Source organism: Callionymus lyra, chromosome 1 (genome assembly GCF_982586985.1).
Source record: "Callionymus lyra chromosome 1, fCalLyr1.hap1.1, whole genome shotgun sequence".
In the NCBI taxonomy this organism is placed as follows: Eukaryota; Metazoa; Chordata; class Actinopteri; order Syngnathiformes; family Callionymidae; genus Callionymus; species Callionymus lyra.
The window spans coordinates 12,093,284-12,119,124 of NC_141818.1; the positions used below are offsets into that span (position 1 = coordinate 12,093,284).

Here is a 25,841-nt window from a genome sequence, read left to right on the forward strand (position 1 = left end):
AACATGCGTTTTATTTTACCATCAATATCTGAGTCCTGGGATTAACACGCATGATGTCAGAACACGTATGACGTGTGACGACAACAGAAGATATTTATTCTTATTCTCGTGAGGAATATGGAGTTTGAGTTCTTACATAAATTCACAAAGTATATACAAAGTGAATGTCATGGAACTACTGACCTTGATAAGACTTGGAATGAGAAATATTCCAGATGAAAGAAAAGATGCTTTTTATCCGTTAAGGTAGATGTTTGCCCTCAATAGATAGTGACTTCAGCAGGTGAAGCCAGGTATTCTCAGTATGCGTTAAAATAGAGATAAAGGTGAGCTGAGCTAGAAGGTAAAACTCTTGTGAGTTATGACATAAGTGTCATCATAATATTAATTATTTTAATTTAACATTTCAAATGTTGAAACTTTGATTTCTTTTTTTTTTTTTTCTAATAAAAAGCATTTAATATTTTCTACAATAACTGTAACTTTTTCTACTCTCACTGACGCCTGTAATTACACTTTTGTGTGACTTGTGGAGGTTTAAACCGTCTCAGCCAATCACACAACACAATCTGACCCGCTCTAGTAGAAGAACTCACATTTCTCCGATCCTTAAAACTCTTCACTCGCTTACAGTTTCTTTCAGGATCAACTTTAAAATTCTGGTTCTTACTTTCAGATCTATTCATGGTCAGACTCCTCCTTCCATCACTGATCTGATCCAGCCTTACACCCCAACTCGGGCTCTGAGGTCTGTGGATCAGAATCTACTTATGGTTCCACGCACACGGTCCAGGACCAGAGGAGAGAAATCCTTCCAGACTGTTGCTCCTAAGCTTTGGAACGATCTTCCTCTCTCTTGTTTTGATTGTTTAATCGTTTGTGACCCTGGTCTGGAAAAGCGCTATGTAAATAAATACTTACTTACTTACATACAAGATCTCTCACATTCACTATCAAATGCTCATGCACTTGTGTACAAGATCTCTTACACTCACTACCAAGTGCTCATGCACTTACATACAAGATCTCTACTGTGATGAGTAACTGAAGTATTTCCATGTGTCACACCTCAGGAAAAATAGGACTGATCCAAACTTTCTACATTTGCCATATCCCCCTTTAGTTAATACGTTACGACTACGACAACTGAGCTCTAGTCGCTACATTAAAATGAACAAATATTTTTGTCTATAACTCTAATAATGAATGGATGACTTTGAATATAATCCCTTAGTCGACATGAGGGTGAGTAGAAAATGAGTTTTAGTTTTGGGCTAAATAACCCTTTAATATTCTATTGCTCTTTTGAGCAAAAACACATTTAAACAAATTATTATGTGATTTATTGCAATTTTTTGGACAAAACTTTGACTTAAAAAAAATAAAAAAATCTCTGACTCTGAACTATTGGATTTTTAAAAAATATATATTCTTTAATAATATGTATATTTTTATATTCAATATTGGAGGGAAAGGGTTAAAAAAAATACAAGAACATGTGTTATTTATAAATGAATTATCTACTCGGAACTTAAGTAATTATGTAAGTAATACATAAGTATTTAATGATTGTAGATAAAGTTGTGTCCAAAAAAAACAAAAGCATTCAATTGCTCTACAGTGTGGGATGCTAAGCTGATAAGAGCACTTGCATGACCGACTATTTCATTGACCTGTCACAGGTCGGCGTTTTCGCTATCTTGGTGATGTGATCAAGAGTTCAGACTCCCGGTCACAGAGGTGTGGAGAGGAGGTGGTTCCTCAGGCGCTGACGCTATAAAAAACCATGGATGGCGGTGCAGCCTGGACACTTTGAGACACATGCCTGAATCACTCTGCACTAAGGTAGGACTATTGTCTCGATATTGCATCTTGAATATATGTGTGAATGTGAAGCCGTTGGTCGAGAGGTTTCTGGATTTCATGAGGATGACATCACTCCTCTTTAAACTATTTATTTATATCACCGTGATATAGATATTTTGACTTGAACTATATTTTTAGAAAATCTGAAAAAGGAAAGATAACATGCATGGTTAGGACACTGAACGGCAACATAGAGGCAAACAAATGATTTGAACAAATTATTTACAGGCTAATAATTTGTTCAAATAATTTGTTTAACTTGGCCTCTATAGGTTAGGTAGACCTGACCTGACCTGACCTTGGGTTTGAACAAATTATTAGCCTGTAAAATATCCAGCTACAATTTGAATGTCGTATTAATTAATACGTGATTTTCGGAAACTACTTTTTGGACTGCTGCGTGATGGTGTTTGATACAAGATGTGAGAGAGTTTGATAGTAGATGTGCGAGAGTTTGATAGTAGGTGTGAGAGAGTTTGATAGTAGATGTGAGAGAGTTTGATAGTAGATGTGAGAGATTTTGATTGAAGATGTGAGAGAGTATGAAAGTAGATGTGAGAGAGTTTGATAGAAGACGTGAGATAGTTTGATAGTCGATGTGAGAGAGTTTGATAGTAGATGTGAGAGAGTTTGATAGAAGGTGTGAGAGAGTTTGATAGAAGATGTGAGAGAGTTTTATAGCAGATGTGAGAGAGTTTGACAGTAGATGTGAGAGAGTTTGATAGTAGGTGTGAGAGAATTTGATAGTAGATGTGCAAGAGTTTGATAGTAGGTGTGAGAGAGTTTGATAGAAGATGTGAGATAGTTTGATAGTCGATGTGAGATAGTTTGATAGTCGATGTGAGAGAGTTTGATTGTAAGTGTGAGAGGGTTTGATAGTAGATGTGACAGTTTTATAGCAGATGTGAGAGAGTTTGATAATAGATGTGAGAAAGTTTGATAGGAGATGTGAGAGAATTTGATAGTAGGTGTGAGAGGGTTTGATAGTAGATGTGAGAGAGTTTGATAGAAGATGTGAGATAGTTTGATAGAAGATGTGAGATAGTTTGATAGTCGATGTGCAAGAGTTTGATAGTAGGTGTGAGAGGGTTTGATAGTGGATTTGAGAGAGTTTGATAGTAGATGTGAGAGGGTTTGATAGTAGGTGTGAGAGAGTTTGATAGTAGATGTGACAGTTTTATAGCAGATGTGAGAGAGTTTGATAATAGATGTGAGAAAGTTTGATAGAAGATGTGAGAGAATTTGATAGTAGGTGTGAGAGGGTTTGATAGTGGATGTGAGAGAGTTTGATAGTAGATGTGAGAGAGTTTGATAGAAGATGTGAGATAGTTTGATAGAAGATGTGAGATAGTTTGATAGTCGATGTGCAAGAGTTTGATAGTAGGTGTGAGAGGGTTTGATAGTGGATTTGAGAGAGTTTGATAGTAGATGTGAGAGGGTTTGATAGTAGGTGTGAGAGAGTTTGATAGTAGATGTGACAGTTTTATAGCAGATGTGAGAGAGTTTGATAATAGATGTGAGAAAGTTTGATAGAAGATGTGAGAGAGTTTGATTGTAAGTGTGAGAGAGTTTGATAGAAGATGTGAGAGAGTTTGATTGTAAGTGTGAGAGAGTTTGATAGAAGATGTGAGAGAGTTTGATAGAAGATGTGAGAGAGTTTGATAGTCGATGTGAGAGAGTTTGATTGTAAGTGTGAGAGAGTTTGATAGTAGGTGTGAGAGAGTTTGATAGTAGGTGTGAGAGGATTTGATAGAGGATGTGAGAAACCTTTTTAACAACATTTTTAAATATATATTAAAATCCAGCTCCTAACGACGAGCGACAGAAGATCTCAACCAAATGTTTACAAACCTAACTCGGCTCCGCTCCTGGTGAACTCTCTTCCCTGCAGCTATAGGTTCAACCTGCTCTGCTACTTGATGTAGCAAAAGGAGAAAATCATTGTAGAAATATTGTAGTAACGTATTCAAACTTGTCTTTTCAGGATATTCAGAATATTGGCTCCACTGCCAAACCCCTCGTGCACGTGACTTCGCTCACTGTAGGGTCAACACTAACAACACTAACAGCAGATGCAGTGACTACAGGCTGACTTGTGCACTTGTGTTCAGGAAAGGGAGCCCCTCATGTCTATACACGAGGAGAAGCCTCAAAATGACGAGGCTCAGTCCACCACCACGTGCCAGCAGCGTGCTCGCGCCAGACTCTTCAAGGGGGTCTCGTATTTCGCCGGGGACATGCCTGTGTTCGGGAAGTGGATGGAGAGTAAGTGGATGAAAAAAGAAAAAAGATCCAGAATTAAGGCGTGAAGATAATTTTGTCTCTTTGTAATCTCGCAGAACAGTTTTTCCTGTTGCAGCTGCTGGACTGGGTTTTGCGTGGGGCGGCTCAGGTGATGTTCGTGAACAACCCCCTGAGTGGTCTGGTCATCTTCGGCGGGCTCATCCTTCAGAACTACTGGTGGGCGCTCAACGGTTTCGTGGGCACCCTCTTCGCCACCATATCGGCCCTCATCCTGCAGCAGAGCAGGTGAGGACGCCCGGATCTATGACGTCGCACGACTCGATGCGAGGAAACTGACCGTATTTAATTCAGGGGGGCGATTGCTGCCGGCCTCTACGGGTACAACGGGATCCTGGTGGGACTTCTGATGGCTGTGTTCTCTAACAAAGGGGACTGGTACTGGTGGCTCCTGCTGCCCAATGTGTTCATGTCCATGATGTGGTGAGTAGACTCTGGGAAAAGTTAAGTGGTTGAAGAAAAATCTTACTCGGACTTTTCCAGATCCATACACAAACTCTCAGAGAACACAATATAGACCAGGGGGTCTGCAACCCACGGTCAAGGGCCCCATTTATGTGGCCCTTGTACTTTAGAGAGGATGAATTTGAAGAAATTAAAAATAATGTGAAAGAAATATATCCATTTCATTTAAATTGATTCATATTTTTGAATAATAAGTTAATAATAAATTCAGTTCATCCACTGACTTTCAAATGAAGCCTGATTTTTATTTGGTACTTTCAACTTTCGTTGTTATTGTACACTATTACACGATATTTTAGCTCAATAAAAAGTTAAAAGTGCGCTTTATTCTTTTCAATATTTTGATTAATCCAAAATAAAAATACCAGTTTAGTTTTTACATGATATGTGTTTTTTTACCGAGTTAACTTTAATTTATCACTCTGGTTTTGTGGCTCTTAGTGAGTTTTGATTTAGCAGGAAATGGTTCTAAAGTGTTTATACAAGTAAAGTTGGATAGAAAGTCATCAATTTCAAGCTAAATAAACATTTTTTTCGGTCTTTCAGCCCGATCGTGTCGAGCGCCCTGGCATCCATCAACAGTCGCTGGGACTTACCGGTCTTCACGCTGCCCTTCAACATCCTGGTGTGTCTGCACATGGTGGCCACCGGTCACTACAACAACCACTTCCCCCAGGTCTTGATCCAGCCTCGCTCCGAGATGCCCAACATCACCTGGTCGGAGATCGATCTTCAGAAAGTACGTGGAAGTTGATGCCATCTTTAACTCGTCCTCACCATCCCGGGGGTCAGGCTTGTTTAATTTTGTGTGTATTCGTTTTTTTCTGTAGCTGTTCATGTCGGTGCCTGTGGGGATCGGTCAAGTCTATGGTTGTGACAATCCCTGGACCGGAGGAATCTTCATCATCTCGCTCTTCATCTCCTCCCCCATCACCTGCGCTCACGCCGTCCTGGGGTCTGCAGCCGGCATGCTGTCTGGTATTGAGACCGTTTTTATCTATACATTAACAAAGGGCAGATTTTTAACTGCCTCAATATTCACAAAACATGGGAAGGAGAAAAAATGTCCTTAAGAGTTACTATTGAGAATTAAAATGGTTGCAGAAACGGGGCTGAATGTAGCTCTGAGGTCGCAACATTTTTGTAGAATATAGCTTCAATATACAGTGTAGCCACTAGCCATGTTGTGCTAGTTCACTGAACAATTCGATGGTAAAACAGAGACATTCCTATGCAATCCTCACATGTTTAACGTATCTTCAGTAAAAATAATGAACTGCAACTAACTACTCAAATAGTTGAAATCACCATAATGATGTTCCTTTTTAGTTTCACAGCATGAATGAGGTTACGCAGTTAGCTCCTTTATTAGCATTAGCATAGCTATGTGACTAGCTTGTTTGTTAATAGTAAGTCTACCTGCACTAACATTGTAGTTTGGAAGGTTTTAAAAACAAAGAAGCCCTTTGGATACAGAGTTACCTTTTTTAAATAAGTTAAGTACGTTGCACTTCTATTCTTTATTAAGTAAGGCCTTTACTATCCTTTTATGTCATTGTTTTATTTACCAGCATCACCGAAAAAAGGTCCTGCGTTGTGTTCACAACACTGGCAATAAATGGCTTTTTATACTGCATTATGTATTGTAACATTGTTATAGTTATAATAGCCACTGCAAGTCAATATTTTACTTTAAACTCAAACAAACATCAGCAAAAAATCTAAACATTATAGTGGTTTTCACAAAATAAATTGTAATATCTCTCTTGTAGTTTAACTAATCGTAAAGACAGTACATTCTTCAGAATAACCGCTGTGGCGTCAATGATGCAAGAATATAAACAATGTCTAAACAAAAATAAATAAATAAATCAGATGTAACCTATTTTTCAATGGCGGTGCTTTAAAATGGGTAAATAAGCTTTCAGTGGCTGTTAATCTCTAAAATAAACATGTAAAAAACTACATGCAGTGCTGGTTTTTACCAGCAACCTTAAGTAACAAGAGTGATGTTCTCTACCTATGAAGCCGGGCTAGTGACTAAATGTAAATAGATATATTTAGATGAATTTAATATTTTGTGGCCACCAAATAATGTTGTAAGTTATTTAATAGATACATTTGATGAGGAGTGATGTTTATTTTGTATATTTTCACAAATATTGAGGGATTTGCTGAAAAAAACCCAACTAATAATTAATTAATAATTAAAAAACAAAACATGAATTAATAACTAATGTTTATGCCTGTTTACATTTTTGTTTGATTCACCCTGACCGAACATTTAACGCCGACGGCGGTTACCGGTCGTACCAGCGAAGGAACTGTTGTATTTTTGTTCTCATTTATGTAGCGAACACTGCAGTTATTCAGAATTATCTCATTTCTGCAGGTCTTGCTCTGTCCGCCCCATTCGGCGACATCTACTTCGGTCTGTGGGGCTACAACTGTGTTCTAGCCTGCATCGCCATCGGAGGAATGTTTTACGCTCTCACCTGGCAGGTTCACCTGCTCGCCCTCACCTGTGGTGAGTCGACCTACCTCGAAATACATTTCTGTACTAAATGAAGTCAACCTTCAACAGATAAGATTCCAACATTGTTTTTTAAGATTCCCCTAAGATTAACATCTCTTTCTCCGCAGCTTTCTTCTGCGCCTATCTCGGCTCTGCCATCGCCAACGTCATGTCCACGGTGAGATGATGGTTCTTGACGCTGACGGAGAACGAAAAGACTTAATGAATGTATTTTTTTTTCAGTTCGGCCTCCCGGCCTGCACGTGGCCCTTCTGTCTCTCTGCTCTGACCTTCCTCCTCATCACCACTGGAACCAAGAGCATCTTCAAGTTGCCTCTCGCTAAAGTCGCGTACCCGGAGAAAAACCTGCGCTTCTTTTGGAAGCTGAAGAAACAGGAGAAGTTGGAGAAAGAGGAAGCGGACGCAGAGAAGAAGGACAATGAAAACAAAGACGAGTTCAAGATTGACATCAAGAGGTTGGAGGAGAATTTAGCGACTGATCGACAAAATCCCTGCATAGATGGATTCCAGTGACGAGAGTGAAACCAAACAGGACGATTTTATCAAGAATTATCTTGACGGCCCCGTTTAAAAAAACATTTCCAGAGCGACCACGCATTGATGTTTATATTTATGATGCAACTTCATGATGCTTTAACCTGTATTTATGTGCCAGAACTACATGTGTAATTTATTTATTATTAAAGGATGTTATTTGTCTGCATGTGTCTGTCTGCGAATTATATTTCGATGAAATTCTCAGGAAATTGAGAGTTGTAGAACACATACTATTGGCAGTGTTCTGGATTACTATCTGACCTGTTCTAGTAGAAGAACTCACATTTCCCCAATCCTTAAAACTCTTCATTGGCTGCCAGTTTTTTTCAGGATCCATTTTAAAATTGTGGTTCTTACTTTCAGATCTATTCATGGTCAGACTCCTCCTTACATTAGTGATCTGATCCAGCCTTACACCCTAGCTCGGGCTCTGAGGTCTGTGGATCAGAACCTACTGATGGTTCTGCACACACGCTTCCAGACCAGAGGAGAGAAATCCTTCCAGGCTTGTGTATTGTTTTGTAAGCGTTTTGTGACCCCGGTCTGAGAAAGGCGCTTTACGAATAATTACTTACTTACTTACATCTGGATCAAAACATCACCAAAGGGATTTGTCACTGGCTCATTAGCATCAGAATTCGATGCTGTATTGAGGACAGTTGGCAGAAACACGAATAAATAAAAGGGAAAAAAACTACCATGTGGCTGTTGCATCATGTGTTGAAAAATTCATGAAGTATATCATTTTTCATGAGGGTTTTTTAATACTACTTTCAGCAGCCAACAATGTGACACGATAAATAGGATTACACCAAACCCTTAGTGACCTATTTGTGGAACGATCACTCTATTATCGGCCTTTGATCAGATTTATGGAACTAATTAGCACTTGGAAGTAACACAAAACTAATGTCTGGAAACTGAAATATAGACGATGGCTGATTAAAGCTTACATTTTTCAGGATTAAAAGTGGACTGTCCAAAACATTTGCAATGAAGGAGCAGATGATGAACATGTGCAAACTGATAAGAAACTTTCAATTCAAAGTCAACAATGTCAACAAAATTTAAAAATACATTTCCTGCCGACACAAAGTCTGATTCGTCCGTCTTACGTAATTGTACAAGGAGACACTGGCAGACACGTAGGCACTTACACTTCCTTCACTTCTGCACTACAGTTTAGTGAAGATTACGTAAGCTGGAGAAGTAGTTCATGAAGTGCCATCTACTGAATCTCAGGCCAGGTGTTCCAAGAATACACTTCAATATTTTAAAACATAAAGAATTTGTTAAAAACCAGGCAGACTCTCCTTAGGAATAGGGTTGGAAGCAGGTCACCTGGGAGTGGCTCGGAGTACAGCCGCTGCTCTCCTGGACGCCGATGGTTATGTGTTCTTAGGAGACCCAGGACAGACAGACGAACATCTAACATCAGTGTATTATCATACATTGTCAATATCGTACATCCAAAACATTCATTACAAACACATTTCCAAAACCATCTGTCTTACACAGTGTACATTTTTGTCATTACCCCTTCATAAAGTTCAGACCTTTTTCTAACGTGTTCATGGGGTTGTTGTCCTTTATTTTTTTTAGGTTTAGTCATTAGAATAGAATAGAATAGAATACGTTTATTCATCCCCAGAGAGGAAACACACTTTTACAACAGCACAATGAGAATAAAGTGCAAGAAAAAAATGAAATAATAAAAGAGATAATACAATAATTAATACTTTAATACTTAGTTAAAACATTACCTAAAACATTTAATACTTAATCTGTTTTATATAGCTAACATAGGAGCTAGAAGGTTTAGAAGGAGCCCATTTTAGGTTCTGCCCCGGAGACGATACAAGAACCATTGTATATTATATTATATATACCAAGTATATCAAGAGTTTCTTCCTCGGCTCAAGGCCATGGTGTCTTCGGGGCGTCTTTAGTGTTTATCAAAAAACAAACAGTCTCTCATGGGTCAGGGTGAGAACCACGTTATCTGGTGTCTCCATTTCCTGCAGCTGAGAAGGTGATTACTGTAGCAATCGGGCCGAAGCACGATTTCTGCGAACAATAGAATAATAATAATGAAATGTTCGGTTGGTACCACCTGTAGCATGGGAAGAAGAGGATTAGGAGCCAGAAGGATTAATCCAAAGAGGACCAGATTTAATTTTTTGTCAAAAACAAAATCAGACATCGAAGTCTAGACTTTGCCGTTCCGTACCTCGATTGTAAAGTTTTGTCCCTTGTTTATACAATGTAGAGCAAGGTTAAGTAAGTGAGTTTCCTCATATCGTAATGGTTTATACTATCAATAGCATCACAAGAGAGGACGTTTATCTTCTCCAACCGTAAACATTGCATATCTGACGGAACAGGATAGGGGCATAATTGTTACATAACTCATAACATTCAGTCGATAAAGATCGAAACGGCTATCGCTCCTCTTACGTCACTCTTTAAAAAAATGTCAAGGTTTCAGTCCAAACATGTTCTTGTGACTTGTCACATTCCAGATTCTCACTGAGTTACACAAGTGTCACTCAACTGAAAACCAGCTGGTCATCTTGCATATCTTTGTCTCATTTTGGTATGTTAGGCTTTTGATCGTATGAGAATGTGACCTTCGAAGTATTTCTTTTTATTTTTATACTTAATTTTACTACCTAAAAACATTCTGAGTGAGTTTCATCCATATGTCATGTTGACTCCCCCAGGCTACATCATCTAGCTCTTTCCGGGGGACCCCAAGGCTTTCCCAGACCACCCGAGTTACATTGTCTCTCAAGCACGTCCTGGGTCCTATCTCGTGGTCTCCTACCGGAGGGACATGAACATCTCACCACGTCGTCGTGGCATCCTATTAGTAAGTAAGTAAGTAAGTAATTTGTATTTATATAGCGCTTTCCCAGACCAGGGTCACAAAGCGCTTAAACAATCAAAACAATATTCAATAAAGTATATACTTTATAACATTCCCAAGCCACCTCACCTGACTCCTCTCAACACAGAGGAGCAGCGGTTCTACCCTGAGCCTCTCCCGGATGTTCTTGCTTCAGCCACAACCCCGGCCGCTTGTACCCACGATCTTGTTCTTTCAGTCACTACCCATTGTTAGTGACAATAGTTGAGGGTAGAACCGTAGATCGACCGGTATATGGAGAAGCTCCTTATGGCTTAGCGCTCTCTTCATTCCTACGTATTGGTGCAGCGTCTGCTGCAGATACTCCAATACATCTGTTGATCTCATGCTACCATTCTTCCCTCACTCGTGAACAAGACTCTAAATAAACTCTTCCACTTGGACAAAGTAGTTAACCAATCCTAAGCCCACCAAACTTGATACTCTCAACACCTAGAAATTCAGTCCATAGAAGTTATGAACACTATCAGGCAGCCCTGACAGAGTCCAACCCTCACTGTAAAATGAGTCCAGTTTAATCATGGCTGTGCAGACCTAGCTCGGAGATATGTTGTTGGGAGCTTCATGCCCCTGGTAGGGTCACCCAAGGCATACAGGTCTGGAGGGAGAAACCAGAAAAACTCGCTTATGATGAAAAAGATTTTTGGAATTCAGTTTCCCTTGCCCGGACGCAGGTCACCGGGGGCCTCCCACTCGAGCCAGGCCAAGGGATTGGACTCCATTGCAAGCGCCTGGTCTACACCCATGGGGCTCGGCCGGGCACAGTCCGAAAAGGAAACATGGGACCCCCTTCCCATGGGCTCAACACCTGTGAGAGTGGCCAAAGGGGCTTGCCCTCCCCCGAAGCAGGGACCTTGGCGAGCTGATCCCTGGCTGCAGAAGCTAGCTCTCGGGACATGTCACCTCTCTGTCGGGGAAAAATGTCTTCATAAGCGTATTATTAATCCCTTAATTTGACTCTCTTAATTTGGATCCAATATCTTAGCTCGGTAAGCTGGACTAGTTGGGGGAAATCTTTGGGCCTGCGGGGCCATGTAAAGGTAGCTCAGTACATTAAAATTATATATATATATTTTATCTCTCATAAGACTAGTTACTCCTAAAATGTATATATTTTCACATGTGAATGAGTTAAGCACAGCAAGTGTCGACTTATGGTACTCAGAAAGCGTGTCCCGTATGCTTTGTACGTATGTATGTATGTTTTGTTTTGATCTTTATCTTTAGCACACTAGGAGTTGATTTTGGTCTCATCCAACCGTAGAAACGTTGCGATGCCTCCGATGGAACAAATATGTGGTCTATAATGGAACAAGTACAGTATGTGTAGCAGTAGGTCAAGGAGAAAAAAGTTGAAATAAGGTACATGAACGAAGTATGTCCAGAAGAAAGTACATCAAAATGAGGTCATCTGAGAAGTATGTTCCACTAGATGTTCAGTTTCAATCTTGATGCTAAGAACTTCTAAAACAGTGCACTTTTGTTCTGAACACATGTATAGGCTAGTAGTGCTATATAGTCATGTCTGGGATTTTCAACATGACTTGCACACACACAGATTCTCTACCGTTTCTATTTCATATTGTTATTTAACAAGTAAGTAATTTGTATTTATATAGCGCTTTTCCAGACGAGGGTCACAAAGCGCTTAAACAACCAAAACACTAAAATATATACTTTAAAGATCAAGATAAAACTCAGAACAACACATGAGTTTCAGGAAATTAAGGAAAATCCTGCACAAATAAGAAAGTCTTAAGATGTTTCTTGAAGGAGTCAGTAGATCATCAAACACAGAGGGAGAGGAAGATCGTTCCAAAGCTTAGGAGCAACAGTCTGGAAGGATTCTTTCCTCTGGTCAGAAGTGTGTTCAGGAACCATCAGTAGGTTCTGATCCACAGACCTCAGAGCCCGAGCTGGGGTGTAAGGCTGGATCAGATCACTTGTGTAAGGAGGAGCCTGACCATGAATAGATCTGAAAGTAAGAACCAGAATTTTAAAGTTGATCCTGAAAGAAACTGGAAGGCAGTGAAGAGTTTTTAGTATTGTTTGTTTTCCGTTCTTCCTAAAGAGTCACAATTTCTTGGCTCCAGTTTCAGTTTGTATTCATTTAAAGAATACATTTTGCATGAGTGTGATCTTAAGTTATATCAAGCTCCGCTAATAACATGACCGTTTAACCTGTTCAGGTCAATTTCTTTAAATAAATATTAGAGAGTTAAAAAGTTTAAACCACGTATTCCACATATTTGACCCTGGTCCCCTATTAGTTGGTTTTAGCTGCGTAGCTCGGAGCGACTGAGCTGTTAACATGTACAAATATTCCTGAGCTCTCGAGTAACACTGATGAAATCATTCATTGACATTCTCCCTTGAAAGTTCAACTGCAATACAGATGTGAGAAAAACACGGATTTCCAGATTAATTTCCGATGCTGTCTGGGCTATTTGACCTCGCCATCCATGAACGCCAGAGTAACTAACTAATTTAAACAAATTAAACACAATCTCAGTTGTCTTTTTGCACACTTTCTTGCTAGTCCAAGTCATGGGCTTGAATTGCTGCATGTTCATTAAAGGATATTATTATTAGTGAATAGTTTTTTTTAATTTTTACCTTAATTATTAGCCTGTGGGAAAGGTTACCGTTAAATATTAATTGCAAATGCTTTTCCACAGAAAATATTTAAGAAATGAATGCCTCTGATGTATTTTCTAATGTGTGTTCAATAATAAGTTGTATTTACATATTGTTTGAATCTATTTATCTTTTTTTCAATAAATATCAATGTTTGCCTGCGACTTTGAAAGGTTTTAGTTTTTTTTCTCTAACCATGTATTAGCTGATACATCTACTCAGCTTGGAGCGAGTGATAAAATGTTTATTCACTCTACCATAGCCTGACTTGCTGGTTAAACAATTTAATTTAATTTATTAGACATATTCTCTTGTTTTCCTCTCGTTTTGATGTCTTAACTACAAACCCGCCCTCATCTCTATCACATCTGAAACATTGCGTTACTGCTGGCCTCTAGTGGACAATTAAGGTGTTACATGTTTTTGCTAAACGTTCTGAATTGCATTAACGACCACATCCTAGATTTGTATTCGTATGAAATAAAACTACATTTATTAATCTTTTAAATGTGTTCCTCTCACTTACCAGTAGTAGTGTGTTACCGACTATATCATGTTTCTTTGGTTTGATATACTTTACTTTATTTACAGTTATGTTATGTTACGATCATCTAGCAGAATTTCTGTTTGCATTAATATCATTTTTGAATCAGTTTTTTTTTTTTAGTTTTTCTTATTTTTAACTTCTTTCTCTTATTATTATTTGACTTTCGTTTTATTTTTTCTCACATCTATATTTATTTTTTACTTTTGTGTTGATTCTATACTATGAAATATATATATTTTTTCCCTTTTTAATGTCAAGCGGAGACTTACTGATATATTCCAAAACTCCATGAAACCTTTGTCATTACTCACTTCTTTATTTAATGATTAAGATACTGTTAAAATGAAGAAACGATCGCAAACTTTACCTCCACATAAATTCTTATTAAGACTCATTTTATGGTGTTTCGGGTCAAAGAGAGAAATATTTACGTTAGAATATATGTTTAAGCCCCGCCCAATGAAGAATGCCTCTACCAGCAGGACCGCCAGAAGAAATATTGAGGTCCATATATTTGTGTGTGATTGGTGAGTGGTGAGGAGGAATCGTTGCGGCTCCTGCCAGGCTCTCTGGAACCTGATACTTGATGACTCCCGACACAAGAATGTAAGTTTCCTCTACTCCGAGCATCTGGCCTGACGCCCGACCACATCTCCGTGTGTTCGTAGTTATTATTTGCCCCCTTTTTCAGAACGGGCGGCCTCTTTCAGTGAGACGTTCTCATATGATCTTTGTCCAATTGGTGTTCTCAGACTTTCGTGAGTCACAAATCAGCTTCTTGTGTGTAAAGCTGGAACAAAAACGACAAAGTACTTTCTTCCGAGACTTTTAATTTTGAATGCATCAACAGAATAAATGACGACAAAGTTCATCTATTTAAGCGGCTTCGCCAGTTTTAACCTTGAGGTAAGAGAACCTCTAACCCGTCTGTTTGGGGATTGGAGGTTGTCCTCAACCTTACATAGGTGTTGCACTCCGGTTTCCTCCCACAGTCCATAAAGATACTGTGCATATGTTTCTTGTCTTCCCCACGACATCTCGGATAAATTGATGGAAATAAATGTTTGTAATTTATTTTTATAATTGTAAAAAAAAAAAAGGTTATTTTTATTTATTTTTTAAAAATAACAAAATATATGCTATTTTTTTTTTTTTGTATATATACAGTATTTAGATGAAACAGGAAGACAAAGCTCGCGGTTAGGTCCGATTCCAGACCAGAGAGGGCAGTGAAGGACTGTGTTTGAAGTGTTCAGGGTGATTTCTGGGAGCAAGTGAGGATACAGTGCTGCAGGGCCAGATTACAGAGACTCCTGCATCATGAATATTAAACCAAGGTGAGAATATGTGTTTAAAAGAATGAGGCTGTTGCAGACGTTCACTGCTTCCACCCGTGGAAGAATATGAAATGGGAAACACATGAGACTAGACTATGGTGTGACTTTCGTCGCTTCAGTGTCTAGAATAGAATCACGGAGGTAATTGTGTGTTTGTGATGTCAACAACTTGGCGACTCATTTGCCCAAATTCTTGTTTTGTTTTTTCTGACTGGAGCTGGCGTTTTCATGAATTTCACGAGCGCAGATCTTGTTTTGCCAATTACTGCAACAGCACATGAGCACGCTCAGGAATGCCAGCAAAAAAAAAAAGAAAAAAAGACACAATCCATACCAGTAATTCATGATGACATACAACATAGACAATCATATTTATCTGTGAATTATAGTGTTTCCTGCTCGGGTCTCAAGAAGCTTGCTAGCTTCTCTCACCTAATGAGGACACAAAACAAGGTTTTGGTGCAACAATAAGCAGGTATGACCGAAGACAAAAGCTCTCTTGTTCAGAGCTGTGATTTATACCCACTATTCTGTTTACTCTCTTTTTTTTTTCCGTCTCCATCCATCATCACCGCCTCTCCTTACACCTCTCTCTGTTGACATAATCAGTCAAATGAAATAAATGTTTCAACACATGCGAAAAGGCTCACCCAGGTTCACGCTCGTAAATTCACTCACCCAGGGTGCAAAAATAATTGATCGATAGTAGATGGATTTGGGCATCGTGGATTATGGTTGTTAAACAGAGTAAATCTGCATTTGGTTTTAGGCAGAGGGAGGGGTATGAAGATGCAAAAAAGATGTGGGAGAAGGAGAAACAAAGAAGCATAACTTGGCTCAGACTGTCTGCAGAATTAAAATCAGACAGACAGAAAAGAGAAGGAGGGAAGAAGAGGGGAGAAAAAAGAAGAAAGAGGGACAGAAAAAGACGGAGAATAATTGCTTCTATGATGGCTTCCAGCTGCATGGCGTTCAGCCAAGCCAAGTCTTCATGACACGCACACAAACTCTAGCCTCGCACACACGGTAGTGCACCATAAACATGGAGTCTCGGTCCTCTCGGACATTATACGTCCGAGGCTGTGACTCGCACGGTTGCACAATGTGATAAATCCATTGTGTGATTGGAGTAATGACCTGCTGGGTCCAACTGCAAACAGATTTCTTTCTTTTTTTTAAGGATGAATGTCTCCGGTTTTGTCTTCGGAGAACTTAATGGTCAATGTGTTTAATAAGATCGACCCTCAGGTGCACTTGGGACTGGGTTGAAAACTGCTTTTATTCAGCAAACAATGCATGTTTGTAATTATTTATTATTCATTCATTATATGACTATTTTTTGGCATGCAGGGCACCCAGAGAAATTCATTATTGATATATAATAACAATACTTAAATGTATTTATTCCAGCTCAACTGCATTTCCAACAAAAAAGGAATAATGAATTTATAGTGTTTATTAAAACCCTATTATAAACAATCCCAACAAAACAGCTATTTAAGTAGACCATATAGTCTGAATTTAAATTGTCTATTTATTTAAAATTTGTCGACTGCAATTCCTGATTTCAACTCGCCACTTGGGGAGGCGCTGTTGCGTCCGGAATACATCTACGACTTGTGAGAAGATGATGGATTCTGTTTAAAACAATTCGTTTTTAGAAATTATAAAGAAATAACTACTTCAATAATCGATTAAAATAGTTGCTTATTTGCGTTTTTTTGGTCCCTTCTAAAACGGGACAACTGCAAACTGCTAAGCTAAGCTAATGTTGTGATGCTAGCAAAGTGTAAAGATGTTTTAAACTCACCTGGAACTTCTCCTTCGAGACAAGGTGAGAGCAGATGCCGAGAAAAGTGACACAACTTCTGCCTTTGGTGGGTGAGTTTCATCTTTAACCAGGAGCTGTCAGTCCTGAAGTTACTACACAACTTTTCATGTGTGACGTGTTATCATCGCGCCCAGAATGGGGTGGTCATAATGATATGGTTTTTAACGTGTGTTTAAATCTGACCATGTTTTATTGCTTAGGTAGATTCTAAAAAGTGAGTATTTTATTTATGCTTCCATGTATACTGTATTATTTAGGTAAATAAACTATCTAAACAAACTACTGTAGCTGGGAAGTGAAGAACAAACGCACAAACTATTTAAAAAAATGTACAAAATTACTACCAAGTTTCTGGGTTTTGATTCTTTTCTCCGTTTCTACATTTGTTTAAACAGAGTAATGACAAAATGACAGGCTTAAGTTTTGTGAATTGTTGAAACTATTTCTTACTAGTTCGCAACTTTTGTGGTTTTATTTGTGGCCTCAGGATAAGTGATTCAAAATGTATGAATTTTGTAAATATTGATTCATCCTCAACTTTTCAAGTTTTTTTTATTGCATCCGTCTTTTAAGTGCTCACGACCGCTTCCCACCCGTGGTCCTTTTAAGCACATGTGCGGAGGCATAAATGTGTCTTGATAGTGATGACAAATGTGTGTTTGTGAATCCTGCAGGCTTGATGTGGCATCTGTTTGAAAGATATTAAATGATCAGGTTTCCTCGCCGGCGTATCAACAAACTGTCAATCAAGCAAATTGCTCGACAACTGTCGTACATCGAAACAGCGTCTCTTAACAACTCCCTCCAAACATGCTGTCATAAATATAAACACGCATGAAGGAATACACTTGATTGGAGCGCCATCAATAACTGAGCTGGGCGAATAAATTAAAGATAAAGCTGTTACCAACTATTCAGCTGCACAGCAACTCTGTCAAAACACAATTTACGCGTGTCATTACGAACACAAGCTTGATTTACAAACATATTTTCTACTCACACAGTGTTAAAAAAAAGACATTTCCTGGCGCTACTCCTGGATTCCTGATTCAATATTTATATTGTGATTTCACTTTATTTTATCTTGCCCTTTAAAGTATATACTTTATTGAATATTGTTTTGATTGTTTAAGCGCTTTGTGACCCTGGTCTGGAAAAGCGCTATACAAATAAAAATGACTTACTTACTTACTTACTTTATCTGATTAAGCTATATTAGATGGCTTAGTTTGGAAGTAGGGGTGTAAGAAAATATCAATAAACATAAATATTGCAGTTTTGCGATACCAAAAAAGTTAACTGATTCGATTTAAAATAAATTATAATCAAAATGAAAGTATTTATACCGTTGTTTATTTTTAAGTTGCAATTAAACTACCGGGCCGCTAGATGGCAGCAGTCATCGCATGAAATTAAATACCTTGATATCTTGGCGATGACTTAGGATGAGAGGATACAGTAGATTCCAGCAGCTTTTAAAGCTTTTTTTTGGCCAATTTTTTTTGACATATTTTCAAAATAAATATGTATCATCTTGCCAATACACACTTTTACTGGCTCCAAGTTTAACTTGAATCTAATAATGGTGGTTTACATTTCTTACGTCTATGGTGGAAAGAGGTTATATTCCATGTCCAAGGCATTGACGAGACAAAAGATATGTTGACGATCTTGATTTAAAAAATCTGGCAAAGATTTGTCCATTTTGTAAATCAAAACCCTAATCTCGGATTTTAACAGTTCATATATGTTCAGAAACTTGAGTCTCTTCTGCTGAAAAATTGGTTAAGGTCGGGATTGTTGGGATTTATTGCCTTTGGTCACTGGCGTCACAAGGTAGTGACCTAAAAGAACAAGAGCGATGATTAAGGGAGAAGAAATGAGATTTCCACACTGGAAAAAAAGACTAGACACGGTTTAACCAAATTTAAAGTCAAGAAACTCCACCTGATTTTTGACTTTCTCACAGCTTCAAATTTGCCTGGTAATAATCTGATTTTCATCTCCGTGCTCATCTGTTTTTCATGTGCAGGGAAAATAAGGTTATTAGAGTTGAAGTACATGCTGACAGGAAGTCCAACAGCATGTGATCAGATATCACTTGGAAGTCAACAGATCAGTGCCGGGGCCAAAAACTTTTTTTCGGCATTGATGGACGTCCATCGCCGCTTGCCAGCAGATGGGAGAAGCATTAGGAGATTTACGATTGAAAAAGAAGCAAAAATAATAATTATCTCTGACATTTCGATGCAAGCTTTTGGTCGCAGCTTCCATTAAGGACTCGCTAAATCCATGCAACAAGGCTCATGTAGAGTCTTGTTCACACAGATTATTCTCCTCCGGGCTCTTTCTTCTTCTGCAACCCCCCCCCCGGATCTGTGCTCAGCTCAAACAATTTACAGAGTGACACACCCACTACATTAGCGCAGCATCACGATGACAGTGGCGGCAAGCTGGAAGGGATGGGAACCTAAAACCCCAGCTGTGGTGTAGCAGCATGAGAATCACACAAGAGAGTCTTGTTATGTGCGATAGTAAATGACTAATCTTTAATGAGAGCCGCAGTTAACCTTATAATAGCTCTTTATCAGTCTAACGAGAGTGTGTGTGTGTGTGAGTGTGTGTGTGTTGTATTGTGTGTGTGTGTGTGATGAGCAGCGAAACGCTAATTAAGCTGTCGGATGGTACCGCAGATTAGCCGGCGACCCCCTGAAGAGATTCTGGTCTCTGTGGGCAAATAGGCCTCATCCCTCAAACAGGGCTAACCCAAATATAACTAAAAGCCCTCGTGCGGCTCATGTTGACGCTCGCTTCACCCAAATATCTCCAGAGTCTGGCGGGACCAGATCAGATGGTTGTGGCTCAAAGGCAGAGGCAGGATGGGAATTCCATGCCTCAGATGAAGCAGAGATTTTTTTTTTATATTTGAGGAGGATGTATTATTTATCCCTGCAGGTTATCAAGGATGGTGTTGATCGATGAGTCGCTTATATTTGTGTTGTAGCGTCCTTTTATAAATATCCTTGTTGAGGTTCAAATCCTCGAGAGAAGTTTGCAGAGCTATCATTTGGCGTGTTGATGTCAAGCTTGAAGGGACTCTCCTGTGGGAACTACTTGTGTGTGGAGATTCTATTATGTCCCCTATTCGTGTTGTAGACACTCCAGTTTCCTCCCAGAGGACAGGAACACACAGTGGTAAACTGAATATTTTGATTCCTCTATATGGTGTTTGAAGCAACTCAACCCACTCGAGATTTAATGGTTCGAGTTTCAGTTATTTAATTGTAAATGTATACATGTTGTGTTTCTTAAAGGATAAGATAGTTGTGTTTTTGTCATTTTTCATGGTGATACCTTTATTATTATGTTGTGTGAAAGTGACTAGTACATTTATAAATTGGTTGATATACTTCTAGTTGTAGTAACACAAGGGAGAGGCGGATGAAAGACCAGTGGAGGTATCATTAAATACTCATAACTGAGTGACCATTGGGACCTTAATAGGTCAAATCATTGAGGTCACAAGGGGCCAAAATCTTTTGGCACTCTTGGCCAAACTGTCTCTAACCAGAAGTATCATATTCCCATCAGTTTTAGTGTTGTTGAAATCTCTGACCTCCATAATCTCTGTTCCTAATCTCATGGTAATACAAGAGCCTGTATCAACATGAACATTAATCTACTTTGATTTGGAGCCAACCATCTGACAGACCGCCTAAAACCACTTGGCGGGCCAGATTTGGACCTCCGGGCCATGTGTTTGTGATTTAAATATCATCATTATTGTATTCATGCTCGCCTCACAATAACACTGTGATTAAATTTGTGTTTGTATGTTTTGGTCACTGAAGAAAAGAAATAGTCAAAAATCATTAATTGTGCGATAAATCATTATAGATACGCGTTTGAACAACAAATTTTAAAAAAAAAGGCAGTTACTGTGAAGAAAGAAAATATGAAGAAGTGAAAATGTATTGTCGTAAAATGTGGTGTGATATTAAAATAAGGATTTATTTCATTTCAGCGGATAAAAAATGAGGCTAGAATAAAAAACCAACAACGATAAATGTTACAGTTTGTTTTGGTGAGAGTCAAATAAATCACAGTGAGATCATATTTCCAAATGCGGTTGTTAGAATGTGAAACTAACAACAGATGTGTTTGGAAGAATAGCCAATATTTGATGCTCGACTTCAAATATAATTCGACGTGTACTAATAATTCAACCTTTTTTACCTGTCTCAAGACCCTCAATACATTTTGTTTTTATCTGCAGGTAAACGACGAGGCAAGACGACACGTTGTTTGTGCGTAAACAGCCATAACTCTGGTACATCTGCTCCGAGTTTAGAGGAATAAATGAGGTAAGATTTGTTCTTTTTCCCTCCTCTTTTTTTTTTTTTAATGCACCACGGGCTGAAGTATAGCGACTGAAACATCCTGCTCAAATAAAGGAAAGTTCTCAGTATTTGAAATATGTAGATTTTATTGGTCTGTGTTGGATTTGTGGGTTTTGTTCAGGGTGGCCACAGATTCTGATCTGGCTTGTCTGTTTTGGTTTGTAAAGAAATGAACTACATCCTTTTTCTGGGGGAGACGAGCGTATGTGTGTGTGTGTATCGTCACACAACTGGTTGTTGTCACCTGTCAGACAAACGGTGTGTGTACCTGTGTGTGCACCTATTGAGACCTTCATCTCACCACATCTCCTAAACACACTCTAAAAAATAATAGGGCTCATTTTTTAGTAAAGCTACACCCTTAATTAATCTGCTGCAAATCTATTCCCCATCCATTGGCTGACGGCGTTTGGGGCCAAAGTAGGGGACCCCAATACACACAGAGAAAAGCTGTCAGTGAGTGTTGACACAGTCCAGATGTTGGCAGCTCTGTTCCAAATGAAAGCAAGGCAGTCGGCCAACAACCTGAACCGCTCTCCCCATCAAATGATATGTTTACAATAATACTGGTCTGAGGCTCAGGAGACGCATGTACGCGCCCGCACACACACACACACACACACACACACACACACACACACACACACACACACACACTAACACACACACACATACACACACACACACAAGCGTCTACTCAATGCCGAGGAAATGAACTAATGGAAAGGCAGCAGACCACATTGAGTGAACAGCTTTTGGTTGGACAAGAAGAGGAAAAGTTATAAAGAACGATGTCGTTGTCAGGAGAGAAAACAGTGGAAAAAGGTTCACGTTAGTGGCCATTAAACAGACCCGGGACAAGAACAAGTTGTCTTCATGTTGTGAGGACGGGGTTCTCCCGCGGCAGATGATTGACAGCCTGCGGTCGGTTGTATAGAGTCCTTGTTATGTAACGTGGTGGATCAAGATCAGACGGAGGGAAAAAAAACACTTCTTGTTTCCGTGCAGGAGAGACAGAGAAGAGCAGCAGAGGTCAGACCCGGCCTTTCCTTCTCTACTTTACCTCAGTGTGAGACACTTGGATGTGATGTGAACTGTTAGCACATGTTATGAGTTCAGAAGAAAGACTCTGAAAGGGAAAAAAGAAACTTTTTAATGCAAAACTGCAGAGAATATTGAGTAGGTATGAGTACAGGGATGTATAATTGAAAGAATCTGGCGACACAATATGTATCACGTTACTGGGGCAACAATGCATTATATTGTGGGACTGTAGTGACAAGAATATATTTGTAGTATTGTCGAGTACTTGACTCTGTCGTTGCAGAATTTTAAGCTCACATGACTCTTGATAAAGTCGTAACCGTTTTCATTTGTTTTGAAACCAAAATATGTCCAAACGGGAGTCGAATGTATCCTCTCGTCCTCAGTCATCTTTACATCTTTACAATGTTGCCTTATCTGTGGAGGAAATGATGACTTGCTTGGTTAATTCGCGACACATTCATGAACAAAGGCTGTGATTATTTGCATCTCAAATGTAAATGTAAACAAGTCGAATCATTTAACTTTTATGACATCGTTAAAATAGTATCACGATATTTAGGTTTACTATATGTACTAGCAAGCTGAGTTAGTTTGAAATTTATACCATCAAAGAACTGTGATTAAATGAATTAAATAAAAAGTAATAAATATATAATATAATACAATACATAATAAACATATGAAAAAAAGAACACATAAATAAATCTGCATGTAAATTGTAAAAAAGAAATATGAATGACTTTTTTTAAATTTATAAACACTTAATTGAAATATAAACAATAAAATAACTATGACCAAAACAAGTTATTTTAAAGGAAAATTGAAATTGGAACTAAAAACAAAATTGATGATGTGCTTTTGAATATAGATGCAGTATTGTGAAACAAACATCGCAATATTGACACGTCTTGTGGTGTTTTTGAGCTTTTTTTCAAATTTGAGGATCATTATAATATACATCAGCAGATGCTCATCTTTCAAGTGTTTGGCATTGGAGGCTCAGTTCTTCCCAACATGAGTCGTGGCAGTCATATAAAGTCCAAGTGTGTTATAATTCTGCCCTGAATCCTGTTTATTTGTTAGTTGATGTTTTCATATCCAACATCATCATGACCCATTTTGAAACCAATTATAAACTCTGACACTGTGAGCTTATTCTCTATTTTTTTGCATCAAACATTTCTCTTGATTAAAAAATGACTGTGAGCTCCAGGGTTGTAAATATTCATTATCCCTCACACATTCATCAGAGAGAGATTTTAAAACACCATCATGGCGTGCATTGCAAATATTAACATCAGGCTTCATCTCTCGCTCGACCTCTGGGCTGCGAACGCACACGACACGTTTTAAACACACTACGTGTTGTGTGACAGGTGTTTCCAGTTACGCTTTCTCTCTACGACATGCACGAACATCATGGACGACTTGTAATGAGCAGCTCTTCAGAGCCGACGTTTATTGTCACCGTGTTGCTCTTCACTGTCACACGTCAAGTTGTCACATGTGTGTGATTATCTTAGGTATGTGAACACACACACACACACACACACACACACACACACACACACACACACACACACACACACACACACACACACACACACACACACACACACACACACACACACACACACACACACACACACACACACACACACACACACACACACACACATGACTCTTAATAATCACTTAGTAACTGGTGCAGAACCGGTTACCTCCTAATGTTTGTGTGAATATGAATAACTGATCAATTAAATCAACTCAAAAAGAATCGCTACATGGATTCGTTTAATTCATATATTTGCTCACTCATTTATCATTTACTCCCAGTAAGCCAGGGTCCCAGGCAGAATCTTTTCCGTCTCCTTCTTCGTATTTCACTTTCCTGGGTTGTCAGAGCTTCATCCTCCACTTCCTACACATCCTTCCTTCCTCATCCCACTGTTCTACTTCATGTCCTTCTTCACCGTCCCCAACATTCTTCGTCCTCTACATCTAGAGAAGCCAGTTGTTAGATCACGAGGAGTTCTTTTCAGGCTACGTTCGAAGGAGAACCCCAATTGACCGACCGGCTTTTAAGGAGTGGCGAATGATTATAAGTTGCATGAATACAACCTCACCTTTAAAGCTGAATCAATGGCGGCGCTTTGTCTTCGTCCAAATGCCACAATCTAGCGAGACAATGACTCTCGCATATATGACATGACAGAGGCAATTATTACGCCTCAAGCAACCTGTAAGTTTTCCCATAAATAAAACACCTTTCAGACTCTAATGATCAACCGAGATTATTTATAGTTCTTCTTAGCTTGCTTATGCAAAACTTGTGGTACTGTGGCTCAATGGTTAGTCACCACTTATTAGAGTGGTGACTTACCATTCTAACCAGACGCTATTTAAAGAGAGATATGAATCGCTAAAAGCAAACTTGTTACATGTTTAAAGGTCAAGAAGGAGAAGCTTTTTGTTTCCAGTTTAAGATGAACTCACTTCAGAAACAAGACAGTTTATTTACATTTATTTTAACCAGAGTTCTCAAACTCAATCACACAAGGGGGCCAAAAACTTGCAGGTAAATAAAAAAGTACATTTTCTGTCTTTAAGGAGAAAATATGAGTCTGATTGCGTAATTGTTTTATTTTATCTATACATAATGGTATGTATGTCCAACATACTAACCATCAAAGTAAAGTAGCCCCTCCAAAAAAAGCACACAAACAACAAACATTAAAATAATACATAATATAAAAAGTAAAATAATCGTATTATATTACTTAAACATTTAATAATGTACACTTTTAATACTGATTCGTTTTTTTTTTTATCATTCAAGATATATGAATTTTTGTGCTCAACATACTCTTCGGTGTCACAGCAGTTTCTTTGCTTCTAGAAAACACAAGTTCAGAAAATTAACGTTTTGTTCTTGCAATATTATGGTTTAATGGGTAAATACTCCATACAGAAAGTTAAGGTTCACATTGTCCCTCATCATGACCATGTTTTGAACTTAATACTTTATATCTCCCCTGTCTGAAATCTTGACGAAGAAGAGGTTACGAGAGCAGAGGTCCATAATGACGTAATAATGGTCTTCACTTTACATGCAGCAGTGAAGAACGCGCTGCGTCTTTCTTTATACAAACCCTTGGAGGCGGAGACTTCCTGGATTGACGACGCTGAGTGACAAACCTTGATGCTTGACCAATCACAGCAGAGTGTGTGAAGTTATGGTAAACAAGATTTTAGCTTGAGAAAAACCAAATGTTTTCAGTGGGCAGGGCTTAAGCAAATTTTCTAATGTAAATATTTCAATGAAAAGATAGTTTTGTACAAACAGACACATACTGATGATACAATAGAGTCCAAGATACATTTAAGACACATTAGTTGAACTTTAAG

General features: G+C 38.7%; 1 protein-coding gene across 1 annotated transcript; it reads left to right on the forward strand.

Moving 5' to 3' along the window:
* Window positions 1-1,762: 1,762 nt before the first annotated feature.
* Window positions 1,763-7,867, forward strand: slc14a2 (solute carrier family 14 member 2). The gene is made up of 10 exons (XM_087793946.1): window positions 1,763-1,845; window positions 3,851-3,907; window positions 3,978-4,131; window positions 4,206-4,395; window positions 4,462-4,590; window positions 5,179-5,371; window positions 5,463-5,610; window positions 7,025-7,159; window positions 7,276-7,325; window positions 7,391-7,867. Exons 1-10 carry the CDS (start codon window positions 1,822-1,824, stop codon window positions 7,679-7,681), a joined length of 1,371 nt encoding a protein of 456 aa, XP_087650072.1. The 5' UTR covers window positions 1,763-1,821; the 3' UTR covers window positions 7,682-7,867.
* The last annotated feature ends 17,974 nt before the right edge of the window (window positions 7,868-25,841 follow it).

Coding starts and splice junctions, on each gene's coding strand:
- slc14a2 (XM_087793946.1), top strand. CDS start 1,822: ATGCCTGAATCACTCTGCACTAAG. Junction 3,908..3,977: donor TGCACGTGACTTCGCTCACT/GTAGGGTCAACA, acceptor ACTTGTGTTCAG/GAAAGGGAGCCCCTCATGTC. Junction 5,611..7,024: donor TGCAGCCGGCATGCTGTCTG/GTATTGAGACCG, acceptor TCATTTCTGCAG/GTCTTGCTCTGTCCGCCCCA.